At 33.3% G+C, this 20789-nt stretch overlaps 1 protein-coding gene across 5 annotated transcripts in view; it reads right to left on the reverse strand.

Moving 5' to 3' along the window:
• The window catches only part of LOC109083095 (immunoglobulin-like and fibronectin type III domain-containing protein 1), a 35257-nt gene extending 22423 nt beyond the window's left edge, over nt 1-12834 (reverse strand). For all 5 annotated transcript variants that reach the window (XM_042758810.1, XM_042758813.1, XM_042758815.1 and 2 more), the window contains exons 1-2: nt 12681-12834; nt 595-682 (exon numbers count right to left, since the gene is read on the reverse strand). In XM_042758810.1, coding sequence (XP_042614744.1) covers nt 595-643 — 49 coding nt within the window. In that variant the 5' untranslated portion in view covers nt 644-682; nt 12681-12834. The remainder of the gene's footprint in view (nt 1-594; nt 683-12680) is intronic.
• Between the last annotated feature and the right edge of the window lie 7955 nt (nt 12835-20789).

Raw genomic sequence — 20789 nt, forward strand, 5'->3', positions numbered from 1 at the left:
CAGCCTCCTCTTCATTTGCATCTTGTGCACAGTGGCCAGTTTCCAAACTCACAACCTACGATTTTAACCAGCTGTCTGATCATTCATGTGTTTAAATAAATTTGTGTGGCTAGATTTGTGTGGCTTAGATTCAACACTTGCTTTTATCTCACTTTCTTGCTCTTCTAACCCCTTGGGGACAGATATATTATTCACATTACCATGGAGAGGAGGTCATTGGATTTTATCTGGAAAATCCGGCATTGGATTTTAATGAAGCTGCTTACTGTGGTCGAACTTTTCTAAATGAGACCCATGTCCTATCAAGTGTTTCAAATTCCATTGACTACGCTCCCATCATTATGAATACAATGAAAACTGATTAACTAAATTACATCTTCTGGGAATAGTGACCATTAAGAAAGAGAAAGAACGAATTACAAAACCAAAAAAAAGAATGTTTTTTTTTTTTCACCATGTGTATCTCTAGCTGGTCTTCATGGAGAACATGGCTGGATTTCTTGTTTCAGTAATTCAGTAATAGAGCAGTTGGACAAGGTTCGGTGCTGGTGTCAGCCTGCCATATGGGAGAGAGAACAATTATATTGTTCTTACCGCCTTGCCCAGCAGCAGTTGGATCTAAAACCTTGGCTTTTTTCATCATCTTGATGCAGTCCAATGGCTCAAGAATTCAGAAGCTTCTCTGGGTGTGAGAAAAGCAATATGAAAGGTCAATTCAATTTCAGTCTTATTAAACATTTGGATAGATAAAAATGTTTCCACAATACAAGAGGCTATTAGAAGATGTATGAAAAAGCTAATTTTATAAATCAATCTGTCTAGGATATTCGTCACATGTGCTTCTGCAACACTTATCATCATTAAGCAGACACCTCAAAATAGGTCAAACTGAGCATTTGCACATTTCAATAACCTATTAAGTCCAAGCAGTTTTGGGAAAAGAGCAATTCAGGTGAAGCAGGCACAAAGATGAAGCAAAGTAGGACGACGGTTATCCCAACTGTTGGGCTGTGATGCAGTGTGACAGTGCAGTGCATTATGTTCCATTAAAGAGGCTTTGGGCCTAGTCAGCAAAACCTCCACGGCTCTAGTCATTCATCTTTTCAGATCTCCTCGCATACACGATTCAGATCCAGTCAGTGTGTCCTAACTAGTATACTAGCACTAGCATAGCACTAATATGGGATTTAACTGTCTCCTGCAGGGAGACATATTGGCTTTGAGGAGGAGAGCTGAAAATCTTTTAGTGTGCTGTCTACTGCCTACATAGGGTTGTCACATGGAATGTATGCATCCATTTGTGCTGTTTTAAATGTTTGTATGTGTAAACAAACGGTAGACAGATGTCTTTGTTTCACGTGGACTGCTTTTTAAGACACAGTGGCAAGTTAGCAAGCTCTTTTTGAAAGCAAGAACGTGTCTTGTGTGAACTACCCATAAGGCAGCGTCCTAACTGAAACAAAACCACATAAGTGACTGAATTACTCTGCAATTGATTTCAATTGGATTTGGAGTTAGCATGTACTGTAGCTAAAACCGCATTTAGTAGTCAGACAAGCATAAACATTTATAGCACATAAATATTGGGCAAAAATAATCTATTTTTAATTCAATTGTACTGTTTTCATAACATTTTTCAGTATTGAATTAAAAATTGACATGACAACTGACATTTTCATTGAGTGCCTGTTTCCGCCAAGTAATAATACTAAAAAAATAAATAAATAAAATAAAAATGCTAATTGTGACAATTTAGACTTTTTTTATTTTGAATTAATGTCTCAAAATTCTGGCTTTTTAAATATAAACTGAGAATTGTGAGATATAAATGCATAATTGCGATACTGGGAAATTGCAGACCTACGTTTAACTCCCAGTTGAGTTTATAAATACACAATTCTGAGATGAGAAGTCTGAATTGTGAGATATAAACTTATAATTGCGAGGAAAAAATTTGCGAAAAGTCACAATTACTGTTTTTTAATTTTAATTTTATGGCTGAAACGGTCTTCCATACATTTTCTTCTTATTTAAGGATAAGTGCAATTTTTTGGCCAAACAATGAGAAAAACTGTCTAGGTAGGCAGGTGACTAGGTTTTGGACAGATCTTGTTTATTTGGAATGATCTAGTAGTCTATGGCCCTCGATGACTCTTGTCCCTATCTTGTTGTTGACTCCTGCTAATGATAGTCTCAATCTCATCTCAGATCCTGAGCGAAACAGGTTGTTTAATGCAGAGGCTATCTTTTTCAATAAATAACTCTATGAAATTGCATTCTGTGCTACATCAGTTATCTGACCGAGTGCCATATTCCATACACGATAGCATGCTGATTGGCCTCTCATAGACACTGCACAGAGCATAATGAGATATAAATGCAGGCGTTTTGTGGATCACAAGCTGCTGAAATCTGACATTTGAGTGTCGTCCTTCAACATGCATGTGATTCATTGGACTCATCATTATGCATGGTTTGGTTTGTCATTTCTGTTGGCGTAAAACCTGACAGTTATTATTTCAAATGGTTGCATCATAGAGAATAACACTATGGCAGTTATATTACTGCAGTATAATTCGGATGGTAAATTTGCTAATAATAATCAGTTTCAGGTTGAACAAGTGGATACATGTACCAAATAATGAAGTTCTGGTGACACTAAAAAAAAAAAGTTTAATAAAGTTTAAATTATTTCCGTTAGTTAATGCATTGAACTAAAAATGAACAGCATTTATTAGATTAGTGTTAGTTTCTTCATGTACAAATGCATTTATACCATTACAGGTAGCATAAATTAGCATTAGTTCAAGATTTCTAAAAGATATTGTTAACAATGATCAGAATTAACAGTGAACAATAGTGTATTAACACTAACCTTGATCAATAAATGCTGTAAAACAAAAACAAAACAAAAAAACTAATATTATGAATTGAATGTTTTACCAAAAATCATGATATCTATACTATTATACCAGTGGTCTCAACTGTTGGTCCTAACTCAAAAACAGGTTTCAGGTCTGAATCTGAAAGGGTTGTGGACAGCAGGGGAAAAAATTAAATGCTAAACCAAAGTAACTCACTTTTAGGATCCTATATGATAGCAAAATATATAGTCGTATTCATCGTTTTATCAAATTCATTGTTTTAGCGCAAATTCATCTGTCACTTGGTAGAAGCAGACAAATTTGGTAAATGCCAACACAGGTTGTGTGACATCAGTTCATCCTCAAAAACAATATGATGGATGGTACAACAAAATGGACCCAGACTAAATTAAGTACTTCAAGCGAGAGTAAACATGGTTTGTGCCAAACACAATTTGTTTTGTGCTGAGAGCAAAACAAAATGGTCAGTTTCCCTTCTTTTTGTTTGATAAATGGTTTCAGGTCACCACTTGATGTCCAGTTTAAAATCTGGCTGCTGAAACAAAACTGTATGAGAGCATTCTCTGATTACAGCACAAGGTATTCAGAATGACAAATAATTTGAACACCAATGGTCTTCAGTATGTCCCAAGTAGGCCTTGGCTTCTGTTCATTTTAGAAATCTTACCCTCCTGAGCAAAATACCCAGACACTGAAGCATGCCAATCCGAGGCTCTTCAGTTTACACGCAACCTGAGCTTCACACCACTCACTGCAATCACATGCTTACAGTATATGGGGACAAGACTTCATCTTACTGCCATCTTGGGCATTCTACGCTTAAAAGTAGGTATACAGTAGGTGGACATCCAAAGCGTTACTTCTACCGCCGCTCGTACCGCCGCCGCGGCGTCTGCAAAATGCATTAGCAGCTTTTGACCGCTGAGTGGCGCTTTAATCACAGGTTTACAGACAAGCGCATCAAAGCACATTTTCGCAAATAGACGTCAGTTTTGCCTCACCGAAGTGTTATATTTGATTGCAGTCGGGGAAAATGAAAGAAAAAATATTTAATATTCACAGATGAAAGTTTAGTCCTTATGAAGATATGTGCCTTTCTTGGAACGAATTCAAGCAGGATAAATGTCAAGCCTATGAGCCTGTGCTTATATTTTTCTCTACACCATATTTTAGATTAGACACATTTAAATAGTGTGCAGTATTATTTATATAATATGAATTATGTGTTATATTATTAAAAAGAAAATTAAAAGTGATAAAAGTGATAGCCTATTGTGAGCTAGGCTTGCGTGTTTTATAAATTATTTTCTTTATTTTAGTAAAACGTAAGGCACTGTATAATTTCGCTCCCATTATTTAGGCCTAATTAAAACAAGAAATGAATAAATTAAACCTGCACGATTTAACTAAATCATTGCAACTCTAAAGAATGGATGGATTAATAAAATGTCCTCACTTATCAACAAAGTGCACACGATGTAAAAAAAAAAAAAAAAAAAAAAAAAAAAAGAGCTTCATTAATTGACAACTTCAGTGATTTTAAATGGAGTCTTCTTTGCTTGCTTTCATATAATTTAAGTAAAAATAAATAAATAAAATAAATAAATAAATTGCAGCCGCATTTAAATGCAGGTTTGTATAATATTCCGTAAAATATCAGTGCAAGATTTGCTCTGCATGATGCTGAGTGCACGCAGCATTTATTCTTATTTGTCTACATATTTTATCTTCATTACAAATCTTGTTTGGTTTTATTTTGGATAATTGCATGTAAAAAATATTTACTTTGTAATCCATATGCAAAATGTGAATTATTATTTATATTCAAGTGTTTGTGCAAAAATTATTAATGCGCATGCATGACAGGGAGGCGCCCTCTAGATCACGTAATTTTTTTCCTAATAATGAAATAACTGAAAATTGTGGCGTCTTACATACATGAGAAATATATCTACAGAAAGCTTGAAATGTCTTTTAAACGAATCAATTCAAAACGAAAGAATCATGTAATCTGTGAAGGTTGTATTTCTGTTTAAAGGCGCGTCCATGTGGAGAGAGTCAGCACTGTGAATTTCATCTTGCAGCCGACAAGAAAACATTTGTTTATTAATAAATAATTAAAATGTCTCCTTTTTCATAATTATTAGGCTACTTCTGCCTGTGCTTTGTGACGAACTTAATGCATGTTCTTGAGCGTGGAATATATTAAGGCTGGATTATAGTTGTAAATTTAATATAAACTTGCGATTAGTTGAATAATGACAAATGAACGAATAGTAACTAGAGAGTTGTTTAGTGGGAAGCAGAAGACGTTTGCATAAATTCTTCTTTCAGAACGGTCTGTAATGGAGAGATGCCTTAACACTGATTTTTCCTCTGAAACACAAAAACGAAAATTTAAATAAAATAAATATTTTATGTTTTGAGAATGATTGGGCTCAAGCCTCCCCCGCGCGTCTGAGACACGCTGCCGAGCAGAGTATGAGCGGAGCGGAGTAATTCTGACTGAAGAGGAGCGGATTTTTTAAAAGTCGGAGCGTCGTGGTTTTCACTCGCTCCAGCACCGCTCCATCACGAATACAATTCATGCCAACAGCCCGTAATATAACTGCATATTTAGCAAGAATTCACATGATAAAACATATTTAGCTATAGCTTGATACACATAATCTCTCCGATCAGAAGACTATAATGACGGCAATAGTCGAGCGGGTTGTTACAGGCTAGTTCTCAAGGAATTTGTCTTCCTTTTACTGATTATTTTCGGGTTAAAGCATGATTTAAACAGATACAGCACATTCACACGTAATCGCTGTCGCAATAATGCATTCAAACAAATGTCATCTTACAGTAGGCTACTTCATCTGTATCTGATTTTGAATGAGCAGAAATCTGTAACAAATGCATCGATCTGTAGATAAAATAACTGACGAAAATGTAAAACTGTTATTTTCATCACAAACAAAATTTGCACAGCAGAAAGCAGCAATTATACCTTTTAATGCTGACAATTTTATTAGTTTGGCGTTTGGTAGGACAAAAAGTTTGCACACAATAGCCTAATCCCCTTTGAAACTCTCCTGTAATTTTATTTATTTTATTTTATTTTTTTTTTTTTTTTTTATTATTATGAACATAACATTTCAACTTTAGCCACGGAGTGAAGGCGGAGCAGTGTTTCTGGTATCAATGAACCGCGGAGCTTAGTGATTATTAAATGCTAGGAGCGCGGAGGGAAATTGTTGCTGCTCCACTCCGCTCACATAGGCCTACTGTACTGCCGAGTGAGAGAGATGTTTCGCCCAATATGAACAAGCCGTCCGGTGTAGACAGGTTAGACAGTGTCTGCTATATTTACAAATAATTGATATAAGAAATAAAAATAAATACATAACCTAAACCAGCGGCATAACGAGATGAAAATATAGACTAGAAAACTGATTTAGGCCTACACTTGGTCTGTCCTCCGTCCGTGACACTGACTCACTGCGGAGCTGCCAGTTTTAATCTGAACAGCTCTTAACGCCGAGTGGATGGCATGATGGGCTAGTATTAAAAAATATATATTTTTATATATAAAACTTGTTTTGAGCAATTTCTTTGTCATTTGAATATTGATTTTAAGTGGGGGGGGGGGGGGCAAGGGAGGCAAAAAAAAATCGATTTAAATTGTAAATCGGATTTTTTTTGTGAATCGGGGATTTTTTTAGGCCATAGGCCTATCGCCCAGCCCTAATGCAATAGTTTTTTTTTTTTTTTTTTAAGGCAACATCCTCTGAAATTAAGTTATAATAACTAATAAACTTTATTGCGCTGTACAGTAGTCAACATTTGAAGTGATCAAACCTTTCTTTAAAGTTGTCCTAAAACCTGTTCTGCAAGTTTGAAACCCTCATAAGACTGTCCATATGAAAGAGCAAGAAATTCACACCTTTATCTCGACCCCCACAAGCTATACAGAACTACCCCCCAACCCCCTCCAGCTGAACTGAGCTCGGTCTGTTTTTTGGCTGTGAGGAACGGTGTGTTCTCATGTTACTGGGTTGAAACATGCCTGTACTCACAGCAGCCTTACTCTCTTTATTCATTATTTTCCCGCAGCCCATATTATTATTTTCACTAGACCAAAATAATAACAAATTATCAATTGATAATTAATCATTATTTTTTTTGCCAAAATCATTGTTATTTGTGAACGTAGGCGTTTGCGGAAGGCTTTAAGACCAAGCGGAATCCTCCGTAAACTGCTCCCACTTCACAGCGAGCGGGACTCGCGCAAACTGACCCAACATTTTGCAAGACAGGAAAACATTCAGTCTGCCTGAAGGAAGACTTATATCATTGTAAGTTAATGCTGTTAAATAGAGAGTAAAAAAAAAAGCAACCTACACTCTCAGTGTTCTTTCACTGAAAAGTATGCATTTTATTTATTTATTCACAGGCTATATGGTTGAAATAGTAATATTTTAGTTGAAAACTTTAAGTGCCGTTGTTTAAAAAAAATGCATCAAATGTTTCATAGACCTTCAGTTGTCATGCTTTAAAATCCCATGCCGTTTGTAATTTCACTGTATTTTCACCTCCTAAATTACTACCCCAATTCTATAATGGTAAAATTTATTCAGACCGATGGCATTATGACATTATTTATTTTTATTTTTAGAATAGGCTAATTGTAGCATAAATGGATGAATAAAAACAAATATAACTTTTTAACTGCAGGCAGATATAGGCCTATAGTATTTTACATTACAAATATTTGGATCCCTTATTTTATTAAAGAATAAAGGCTTATTTTCTTCAAGAATAAACATTATAAATAAATAATTAAAGAAAGAGCCTCTATTAGCCCTTATTTGTAGGTTGTAGGAGATATGCGAGCGATTCATAGATTTAAAAAAGGAAAAAAGTGGGTGCTTGGTTTCAGAAAACGAATACAGCTCGTAAAAAAATGCTATGATGAAAAAGTCATGCTAACTTATTAATTCATAGAAATAATTTAATTAATTTTTTTTTTCGAGATTCAACTTGAATTTCAATACTATTAAACTGACTTTAAAATCTCAAGGAGTTTATAAGTTGAAACGGTAAAATGTCACAGTGCATGCTAGTCTAAATGAACTTGAATCTTGTATAGTATCCGAAGACTTGATTGCATGTTAGCATAAAACTAACAATATAATTTGATTTTTTTTTTTTTTTTTAAATGAACAATTCCTATATAAAATGTGACAGCAACCTTTATATCAAACATTTTGAAATCGTCCAGAGCTGAGCAACGCAGGAGGCAGATCTGAAGTTATATTTGTTTGTTCACGAAGTGAATGTGATGCACAAAGTAATTTTTAGATGCAATGGAAAAATAAAGCTGGATAAAAACATACACGAAAACCCGCTAAAAAATAAATTACATTTGTGAGAGTTGCATTTTATTATATTCAGAAATAATAACGGCAGGCCTAATAATGCTATAGGCTTATGTACCAACAGGACATTTTTAGTTCCCTTCACTTTACAACAAATCCTTTAAATTTAAAAAAATGATCAGAACAGAACAAGAATTACAAATATATAATTCTAATGGATAAATATAATTGCAGCAGGCTATATAATAATATAGGCTTATAAAACAACATAGAATTGCAGTATATAATTAAAAATAATTTAAAGAGATTAATAATTTTGGGCTTATCTCTCTCATTCGGGACAAATCCAAACATGTTGCCCATTTGAAGCTAAACTCTTATTCATTAGGTAAAATAGGCTTTGGATTTCACACGTGTTTCAGTAGTATCGACGAAAAAAAAAAAAATCATAATTAGCAAAATTATGCCAAAGTGGCCCGCTGCTCGCGCCGCATGGCTTGGTGAATGACTGCTGTTTCCAATGAATATGTGCGCGTGAGGTACCAGCGCGATCAAAGTCACAATTCACAATTATTGGTCACACAGTAAAGGCATAATTCAAAAATGCAACGTGTTAGCAGTCTGAAAAATCAAGAATAATAACAGAGTTAATAAGAATGTTACGGTCGGTGGCTTGGTCCGTCTGTTTCTTTGTTTTGTCCCTCCCTTGTTTTTCTTGGCGTTGCTCTATCCTTTTGGAGCGTGTACATGCTCTATCTCTCTCTTAGGTGGACGCACCTGTTCGTGATTTGAGTGGCTGATTGATACGGTATAAACGTCAACGAGGAGGAGAAAGGAGATGGACAGATCTTGTGGGCCAGCCAGCAAACAAGCGTTTCTTTATTTATATTTAGTTTTCTTCGTTGTTGTCTGTTCTGTATAATTTCGTTCCTGGGTTGGTACACTGAAAAAAATGATTCATTGAATTTACTAAATTTTTTTATGGTAAGTGGTTGCAATCAATTTATTTTAGCTATATTTAAAAAAACTAATTTAGTTGATTAACTTTCAGCAAAATTTGTTTTTTTAAATGTAGCTAAAATAAATTGATTGCAACCACTTACCATAAAAAAAATTTAATAAATTCAATGAATCATGTTCGTTAGTATTGTGACGTCTGTTTGGGAGTGAGTGAATAAACAGATTTGAGCGACTGCGCTATTTATTCGTTCTTGTTTATGCCATGTAGCTCTCTTCCCTCTGAGCTGATATTTTGATGAGAGGTCGTAACAAAGAATTATTTGTAAATGCTGGACTGTTCTCATTTCGCTGTGCAAATGGAACCTGAAGATTATTATTATTATTATTATTATTATTATTATTATTATTATTATTATTATTATTTTTAAACGAAGAATGAACCGAAATGAAAACATTTTAATCTGTGTATATATATATATATATATATATATATATATATATATATATATATATAATAATGACTGTTTAAAATTAAATAGCATGCATAAGAGCCTTTGTGTAAAGGTTTTTTTTTATTTTTTTGATGAGTAGACTGTAGCCTAAGACTATCCTATTTTTAATGGCTTTTAAGGATGTTATAATGTATATTATAATGTTATTGTTGTTTTACGTCTTCCTTTCATTTTACAATTACATTCAGTTCGCAATCCGTCCCTTTGCGCCACCTGGCGGTAGTTTCGCGAATGATTTTAACACGCGACTGATTTGCAGTTAACGCCGCGGCCCTGCGGCGGCGGTACGCGCGGCGGCATTACTCATTTTGGTTGTCTACCATCTGTATGTTACTTAACACATTAGTGGTTTATTGTGCAAAATTTGCCTGTGTTAGCTTAGTTTCCACGGTTTTTCACCTGTATCTCAGATCAGATGAACTGCTGCATAAAAGGAGATTTTCATCATGCTGAGAAACCAGAGCCATGCTTCATAACATAATTACATGCCAGCACCAAGCCGGGCTGTATAGCAGTAATAACAGTGCATGAGTAAACTATCACTTCACACGACTATATGAAAAGCAAGTCTAATGACATGCTCAAGTTTTAAACTCTACAGCTAACCTTTTTACCCTTTCACAGAATTGCCCTGCTGACATGTTTAGTAGGACAAAGTCATTTGTTAAATGATAGGCTATCATGCCAGCCTAGCACAGCCCTCGATTGGCACTAGTTATTTGCATTTCTCAAAACTGGTGAAGTTCAGAAAGAGAGACACTTAGGGAGTAATAGCATACATATCATTAGCATACAATGCATTAGGTGACATGACACCAATGGGAAAGTTCTACTTTCGGCTCTGCCAAAGGGCCTGCTCACCTTGAGTCTGAAATGTCTAAAATCACATTCTCTTTCAAAAATTGAATCATTTTACAGGATTTATCCAACATGCTTTAAGAGAAAAAATTGTAATAAAAATGTCTAATTTCCAGAGTTTTAGTAATTACCTTAATAAGTTGGTGCATAACTAAGATTTTCAAACTGCTCACAAGCCAAGCATGCACTAAACACAATATTGATGCAAGCATTAAGTCCACTTTCTTCTTAGGGAAGACTGGCAATGAGCACCTTAGGTCTTAGATTGAAGCAACACATGTTTTAGTTGAGGAAATGACTGCTTTGTAAATCAGCCTGCTTGTCAGTACTTTATTTAGAGTACAGAAGATGTAATTCAACAGGGTGTTTAAGTGAGCAGAATCACCGTCAGTAATAGGCAAAGCCAATTTTGCTCAGTCTATCACCCTCCTATTTCTATGATTGGTGATAAAATCTCTTTCTCTGTCCTGACAGCCTTGCCCAGTTAAAATGGCTCATGTGGATAGACTCTCCAGGGATCTCAAATGTCCCCATGAACCTCTTAACCCTCACAGTGTGCAGGATAAAAATCTGTGGCTTCTAGAAAACAACATTCAAAGATAAATTAACGTAAAGCCACTGTTAGTGACAAGCTTTACTGGTGAATAACAGTTGTTCTATATTTCATGAACAGCTTTAAACCTTTAGATTCACTTTAGCACTTTACAATGTTAAAGCAACAATGCATATGCCAGCATGAGTTATTGTGAATTCACTTTATAGCCACTCTGAATATTTTAGAGCAACTTCCATATGCATTAAGATTTAATTGTTCCATAAGGTCCTGATGCTTTTTCACACACAGCTTCATTATCATCACCCAAGGAAAGTGTACCTACATAAATGTATATATATATATATATATATATATATATATATATATATATATATATATATATATATATATATATATATATATATATATATATATATATATATACATATATACATATATACACATATATATATATACATATATAAATATAAAAATATAAATATAAATATTTATATTTTTTTGTATTTATATGTATATATATTTACTTTTGTATATATGTATTTGTATTGTTATTCAAATATTTTTATAAATTTATATATAATACAAACATATATATAGATACACACAAACACAGATATACATTTGCATTTTTTTTATGTTTTAATTACATACATATATATATATATATATATACACATACATACATATATATATATATATATATATATATGTATATACATACCATACACACCATTATTTGCACGCTTCTGAAGTTTTTTCCCTATGTTTAATTACAATAGTCTTTTGCATGTCCTGTTCTTGTTTAAATTAAAAACTCCAGAGCTAAAAATGATCATTTCACTAACCATCAATAAGAAGATTGTTTTAATTACTTTACAGTAGAACCAATGTGTTCCATGACACATCTGTCACACACAAAAAAAGTAAGGATTAGATCCACCCACTGATTCAAAATTCTTCACGTACATTGGCTTCATTTGATGTGATACCCGTATCTATAGTTAGAACATCCTTGCAACTGTTCTGATTTGACTTCATGCCACCTGACTAGCAGCTCTCACAGATTCCAGACCCTGAAAACCAAATCGGGAAGACCGACTCAAATGGTTTTGATGTGTGGCCACCAAACTAGCATTAAGAATCTACATTTATAACATCCATGCTAAGACTAATAATGTTATGAGACAGTATAAAGTAAGTCTATAAACAGGGAGTAAGTCTTTAAAGCAGCACAAGATAATTTTGGAGTTTAGAGTCTTTGGCGTCAGAAATCAAAGTAATGTGCGGTTGTCAGCCCTGGATTGTAAAAACTCCACAGGCGCTATATTAAGTCAAAGTACATGCATAGTTTAGTTCACCAGTTCGAAACTTGCCACTTAGTTTGTGTCCTGAAGAAAACATACATGTGTCTGTACAAGATACGGGGTGATGAGAGAAGCTTTGGGTCAATACAAAGAAAATAACCTCTTATTGTTTACTTCTTCTTTGTGCATGTCTCTCAATTTTGTTACAACAACAATGAAAAGTCTAAATAAATCCCTACCTGTTCACAGTTCTCTGTGGTCCACTGAAGTACTCTGGCCAGTTCTGATATTTGAGTGCTGCCTCCAAGTTGTCCAAGGTAATAAATCCTTTGAGCTGTGTGTGTGTGCTCATGTACTCAACCTTTGCTTCTGCCAAAAGACAGTTCTCCTGTTCAAAGGGAGGGTCTATGGGAACACCTGATTCCTGTTGACACATCATCATAAGATGACTTTTGACATGGTCTTTTCATAATCTTAACTTAGAGACGTGTAGTTACATGTTATATTGACAGTCACATACCAGAATGAATCGATGAATTGGCTTTGTTTTTGCCACAATCAGTGTTGATTAATTAAATAGTTCTGAAATTACAAAAATGACAGAGAACTTTTAGTAATATCTCAGCATTAGTGTAGATGTTTGATGTGTCTATTCTTTAATTCTGTGTAAAACAAAGCAATTAAAGAAATAATTTGCAATGTGACTGACTTGGCAAAAACTTTTATGTCACTGATAAAATAAGGCATTTTATGTACCTTCAGCTGCACAGAGAACATGTGATCTAAAATAACAAGCCAGAGTGTTCTGACTGGAACTTATCATTACAAATACCACTGGTCCACTAGGTGGTTTGTCAAATCAATCACAGATTTTAAAACATCATCTTGTGCAAAGCCAAATTTCTAAACTCTCAGAAAAAAAGGTACTAAAGCTGTCACTGGGGCGATACCTTTTCAAAATGCACACCTTTGTACCTAAAGAGTCCATATTGGTACCTTAAAGGTACATATTAGTACCTGAAGTGTACATATTAGTACCTAAAAAGTTCCAAAAATGTACCTTTTGAAAAGGTACCGCCCCAGTGACAGCTTTTGTACCTTTTTTTCTGAGAGTGACTGTCTGCTGCCTAACATCATCACTGATACTGCAAGAAATCAAGCAGTAAAGCCAATTATAAGAAAGCAGAGAATGCACATTTACTGTTGCTGAAAAATTAATAAATAAATAAGTAAAAAAAATTCTGTCTTTTTTTTTTCTTTTTTCTTTTTTACAGAAAAACAGCCCCTGTGGTTGCCAGAATAATTACCAGAATCATACAGTAAACATTTACAGAACAACCTTTAAATTCTACAGTTCAAAAATGGTAATTTACGATACAAACAAGTAAACAAAAACCTACTAAACCTACTACTAATACTAAATTGTGTTTTGTGATGCATTAACAAATCAAATTCATCACAAGTAGATTTTCCACACAGAAGCAAACACTAATCACGTGTCATACGCACAAATACTGAATGCCATAATGGTAACAAACTACAGTAATACTATGAACATTAAATAAACAAGTTATCAAAAACCCTTATATACACGTGATAGCAAAAACTATTAAAAAACACAATTATGTAAAGAAAATGCCATTAAATGTGACGTGTCATCCAAAGAATTCTGTGAATGTCAGTTTATAGTTTTTCACTCTACATTTTAAGATTTGTGCATTTTTACTATTTTTAAAATGGTCCATAATGGTACTTTTAGTACTGTATGAAATGTAAGGTCGGATCTATTTCAGGTTTTCCCTGTAATAAGGGAACTTACCATTGTATTATTTAATTATTTAATTAATTAATTAATTATTATTATTATTTTATTTTTTCAGTTTAAATGGACAAAATATCCCAGAATGTGTGTGTTTTTTTTTTTTGTTTTTTTTACTTTTGGCCTTTATGTATCCTTGTAACATTGCATTATGAAAAAGCCTTGAGAAAATATCCAATCATGAAATACACGACATTATTATTTTACATAATTAAATTCATTCAGTAAACAATCCCCTGGACAATTATGTTCATGAGTTTATCGTTTAGATTACAATCTTGGAGTAGAGCAAAGATTGTATTTAGGTGTTAGGAAAGCAACACTCCTCTCATTTCAGCCAGATAAAATAGGCATTTGTGTTAGAACATAAATATAATCTTCTCCATAATTATCAGCGTGTGTTTATGGCCACATTTTAGATGTAAAAAGTGTAGTGTGCATTAGTGTATCCATGTAAGTTTGTTGATACTCGTATTTCACTGCAATCTCCTTGACATTCTGTGCATTCAGTTCCTGTGTACTTGGAATTGAACCCAACACATAACCACTGAATTGTGACTTAGATGTTCTGAGCAAAATATCATTTCTCCGACCACATGAAGGCTGACCTGGAGCACTCATGGTAAGATGTGAGAAAAGATGGCTAATTCTCTTGGAGTCATGAACCACAAAGGTCACTGGGTCACGAGTTTTTATTACCCTCTCATTAAACTGCACCATGGCCTTGCTGCTCAGACTGCAAATGGAAGCAGGATGAAAGGGTGACATTGTGCAATGAGTAAAGTTATGTAAGGAAGGCTTATGTTAGGGAGGCTCTTTATTTGTTGGTATGTTATTTGTAGTGATATGTCCTGGAGCCACTTGTGCTACAAGCAACAAACTGTACATATTGTATACACAATTACACACAGAACAGATTCGTTCATAATCAAAATACTGTAAAGCATGATCAACAATAGATATGCAGTAACAGCATTTGTCTTGAGGAGTATTCTTTTTTTGATAGCACCTAATAGTTTGACACTAAAACAATGTATCCTCATTTTTTTTTTTTTTTTTTTTTTTTTTATGACTGAAACAGTTTATTGGAGTACATTTTAGAAGCAAATACTATATCAGTTTTCTACTTTTTACAAATTTTCATGTTCAATTCAATGTGTTACAGTTTGTACTGTGTGCTGTTTATTTGTAAATATTTGTGATAATTTATGCATTTTAATAATTATAGTTTGAATAAAAAATACCTTTTTAATTTTTTTAGGGCTCTTCAGTAATATTTCTTCTACTTAAAACTCTCTCTCTCACACACACACACACACACACTTAAAAGTGAGGTCGAAGATTGAAGAGATACATGGTTTTAGTATTAATTATTTGACTTTGGCTTTTTATTCAAATAGGGAATGATCAAATTCGCTAAATATTCATATGACAAATACAATATTAAACATCTTTCATGTTATATTGTTCATGAAAGCAATATATGCTATATATTTATACATGGAATACAGCCGCTATTTAATTTGTTTATATCATTTAATAAAACATTCACAAAAATTCACACTACAGCAGGTCAAAGTCATACAGATGGCCTGAAAATGAACACATCTTAAAGCCCTTTAGATGATATTTGCACCTTCTGTGATGCTTTGCACTTGGTTTACAAGTTTCCATTTATATATGACAATCTCTCGCAAGTGAACGCAGCTGGTGGCCCTGGTAGTAAATGAACAATGTTCAGAAAATTATGGCATTGCCAACACTGAATGCCAGTTGCACGACTATGTTGTTCTAAATTGTTGTCTTCTGTTGTATTCTGTTTTGAAGTTCAAAAGGTCTTGCAGTAGCAAAGTGAGGGCTGCAAGAAGTAAAATATTATTTTTAAATAATATATACATAATTTGGAAGATCAAACAGAATATGCAGATTTTTGCATTAAGATTTAATGCAAAAATCTGCATATTCTGTTAATGATTACGTGATTCATTAGCATTGAAAACACATATCCTGAAAAGTATTTTTGTTATCTATTTAATGTCAGACTGTATTGTTTTAATATATTTAATGAAATAAAACTGATGAGCTTTCCTGTGTTTTTAATAAAACCATGACCTCTACATAATTTGCAACTTGTAATTGTCTTATTCCAGCATTATTCTCTATCTTAAGCTGCCTAACTTGTTAATTAATTACAACATCTGTAAGAAGTGAAAAAGCCAATTATTTTTCCAGGGTGTTAATCTGTGGTGCAAATGCAAATGAGGAAGTGGAAAAAGTCTGATTTCAAGGTGTTAGCCAGTGGTGGATATGCAAATGAAGTGATTAGCCACATCCACACAAAATAACAAAGATTGAGTCATTACAATTCTGCACCTTAGAAAGTTAATCAAATGGTGGGTATTAATGTTTGGGTATTTGGGAATTTGGTGTTTAGTGGTTTGTTATATGTGTTGAGATGGGAAGATGCATAGGAAGAGGTGAGAAAGCTGTGAGATACGATTTTTGAGAATTTCCATTTTTTTTGAGTGGATCATGTTGAGTTGTGGTTGATGTGTTGTTGGTGGTTTTTTTATAGTTGTTATCTGATGGAATAATTTTTTTTCTTATTTTCTTTTTTGTGGTGATAATAGATGAGACATTGGTCAGATCAGATGTATATTAAAACAAACCAGAGAAGCTGTTGAGTTGCCTTAATTTGAATTGATTAGAATAGAGGATATTTTTTTTTCTTATTTTGAGTAGTACAAGAGGATTGTTTATTTCATTCTCTCTATTATTCATTATTTACTTTTTTTAATGTTGTGACATGCTTTCAGCTTTGTCACTTCGTCACTTCAGTAATTTCCCATATTATTATTATTATTATTTTTTTAGTTTTGATCATCCCCACACCCTCTTGTTCTATAAAACTAGATGATATAACCCTGTTTATTTGGACCATCATCCAAACTGCTAAATGGCATGCTTTTTCTCACTAGCTGTTATCATATTGAACTGACTTTGTTTAAATGTTTGAAACTTCAGTTTTGATGACTCAGTTATACTTCAAAAAAGTCTTTCTGGTTTTTTTTTTTTTTTTTTTTGCTCCAGTGGCTCAGAAAATCAAAATTTTGACACAAACAACTATACATGAACTTTTATTTTACAGCTAATGTCGGCATGGCTCATGCTTCACAGGAAGCAATTGGTTTTCTAGTTAGTCCTCGTCTAAAGCAGTGACTCTCAATGAGTTGTAAGCAACGGTTAGGGTGACATCACTCTTAAACCCCTCAGGTGGCAGGTGGTAACAAAGGTAAGCCATAGAAGCCGTGACTCGGGATTTAAGATTTACTTCAGTTTAGGTGTAGAACATTGCGTGCATAGAGTGAAAAGTACAAGACTGAATGTAAAGAATGTAAATCAGCAGTTATTTTTAGGGAAGACCTCATTAAATGATTGGCAGCGGAGAGGTTACTGGAAGGTGGGAAAAGTTTGCTACATAGACACTGCGTCAAGGTAAACTGGATCTTTTGACACACCATGATGTTGTCGTTGAGGGAACATTTATATAATTGCAGTCCATTTACAGAAATTATTGGCAGATTAATTATATTTATCATTTATCTATTTTTAGATTTTATATATATATATGTTTATCCTAATGTGCTTAGTTGATATTGTACCTCACAATCTGGGCCGAAAAGATCCAGGACACCATTCTGGCCCCTTTGATGCAAAAAAACAAAAAAAAAAAATATAATATATATATATAGATATATATATATATATATATATCTAGGTTCCCTTTTTCAGAGCTCGTCAGTCAACAATCATTCCCACTTCCATGACACAGCAAGTTAAATAAGCATCTTAGTATATCTGCTGCTCAGGTCGGGGTCTGCTGCTGTGTATAGTATATATATATATATATATATATATATATACTATATATGGGCCTATATATATATATATCCTATATATATAAAAATCTATTTCTGTTTATAAATCTAACCCATCCATGTACTTTATGCTTCAGGTCAGTTTTTGTCTGATCCAGTATGCACATCCTTTCTCCATTTAGCAAGTGTACTGACTCAAACAATATTTTGCTTGGTATATTAAGAGCTCTATATCCAGACGGATATTTACAAAATACTTTCAACATAGGCGTATAAGCAATTTTTTACATTTTAATGCTACCTTACCTCTAATGTTACATTTTTTAGCAAAGTTTATGAATTTTTGCAGAGTAGTTGAGTTTTCTGAGATGACTGGGTATCTTTTTAGGGGGACCAAGAAACATTTCCTATGAACAACTTTAATGAGATTGTTAGATGACCGAAAATAAAACATTAAACTTTTGATCTAACAATAGTATATTAAATTTGTGTTGTAGCACATGGACATGCTAATGCAGGATAAATCACAGTGTTTGGGGAGAAAATAGCATATGTGCGTAATGAAATGTCAACAGCTTATCTGTGAATTTCAGCCCTCAGGATCCATTTTTAGAGTGCTACCAAAGTTAGTCAGTTGGAATTGCTGCATCTTGCAGTTATAAATATGTCGTGTAACGCATGCAAAGGTATATTCATTTCCAAATAAGATGTGATTCATCATGATAATCTTTAAATAGCAGTGCTGTCTGTTTCCATAACAGTTTAAATGATGATCTTACAGCATAACCAACTGATGATTTTGGTCACAAACATGATGCTGTATATACCAGCTTAGCTGCAGTACATATTTTCAGCACCAATTAATTTCAAAACCTGAAATCTTATTCTGGTCTTTCAGATTGGATTAATTGTTTATTCATTTGTTCAAAATGCCTCACATGGAATTTTCCACAGGCTGTGTTGCTGTTGTTGAGCAAGAAGCTGTATACCAGAGAAAATTGTTTTTATTTGGCACTCAAGCCTGTCTTAACTTATCAGTGGCATGTTTATGTAAGAAATCTAGTTCAAGCATGGGCGTCATTTAAATAGCAGCTTGTTTAGTGACAGTATGTGAGCACACAGCCAGACCCACCTGAGCAGCAGATATACTAAGATGCTTTATTTAACTTGCTGTGTCATGGAAGTGGAATGGATTTGACTGACGAGCTCTGAAAAGTGAACAAGATAAGACAGGATCTTGTCCCACCCACATACACTATCCGACTCCCATGAGTTCAAGACTCTATTAACCAGCTCTCCCATGGCTAAATGATAACCAGTGAGAGGGTATTAGAAGGCTTCCAGCAGGTCAAAGCCTGATTCATTTGAAGTCGCTGTGTGAAGAAATGAATGGTTTCCAAAATCAATCAAAAGGCTACAACTGTTTTACATTCTTCCACATGCACACAATTTGAAAAAGCCAGGTGCACTTCCAGTAAACCTATAAAACTGCCATAAACATTTGAAACCACAGCAGCAAAATTAAATCTACGCTATAGGCCTGCCTTAAAACACAATATTGACTAATCATGCAGCATCTGTTTCCCTCAATATTATCAATAATATTAAATATTTCCTTAAATAGTAATTAAAAAAAACCTTAAATAATTTTTAATTGTAACTTTTTTAAATTGTTTAACTGTTTAGTGCCTGCCCACTCCCATGAATCACATAATTGACTCCGTATGCTCTCAGATTACCTATATTTTTGTATGTATGTATATATATTCATATTTTGCAATAAACATAAAATATATTGAATAATATATATTGAATAATATATTGTTTCTATATACAGAATTGAGAAATCAATAGTTTAATAAACTATAAATCAATGGTGTCATAATTAGCCATTATGTTTATTTCAATTTTGTCATTGCTACCTAAATATGTGGATATAAATAGATGCATATTTTGCAATAAATGTAAAATATATTGATTTCTATGTAACATACATCTTAAATTCATAGTTTTATATTTATCCACTGTACAGTGTGTACATATATATATATAATACATATATATATAACCATATATACATATATATATATATAATATATACATATATATAGTAGATAATATATATAGACATATATATTATATATATATATATATATTATATATATATATATATATATATATATATATATAATATATATATATATATATATATGTGAATCTTGTGTCAATACACATAATAAACATATTCACAAATCAAGTTTTATATTTACCTGTCATTCAAGGTATTAATTACACAGTCTTGTACCTTCTTTTTGTATGTCTTTTTGTCCAAGTTTTAATTTTTTAGTTATTATTATTATTATTATTATTATTATTTTATTATATATATATTGATGTTTCCAAATCAAATCAAAGTTTATAATGTGATTCACTTTGTAGATTGGTGGTTTGGGTCATACTTTAATGAAGACTTTTTAAAATCCCTGTACTTACATAACAAAGATAGAAAATGTGGGTGGTTGCACTACATCCTTGAAGAAGCAGCAGCATTTATGAGGAGAAACTTTGGCTGCATGTTGAGTTAATTTAGGGAACTTCTCTTTTAATTCTGGTATTGTTGTTCTATGGATAATAAACGTATTTTGAACGTT

The sequence above is a fragment of the Cyprinus carpio genome, chromosome A6 (genome assembly GCF_018340385.1).
Source record: "Cyprinus carpio isolate SPL01 chromosome A6, ASM1834038v1, whole genome shotgun sequence".
In the NCBI taxonomy this organism is placed as follows: Eukaryota; Metazoa; Chordata; class Actinopteri; order Cypriniformes; family Cyprinidae; genus Cyprinus; species Cyprinus carpio.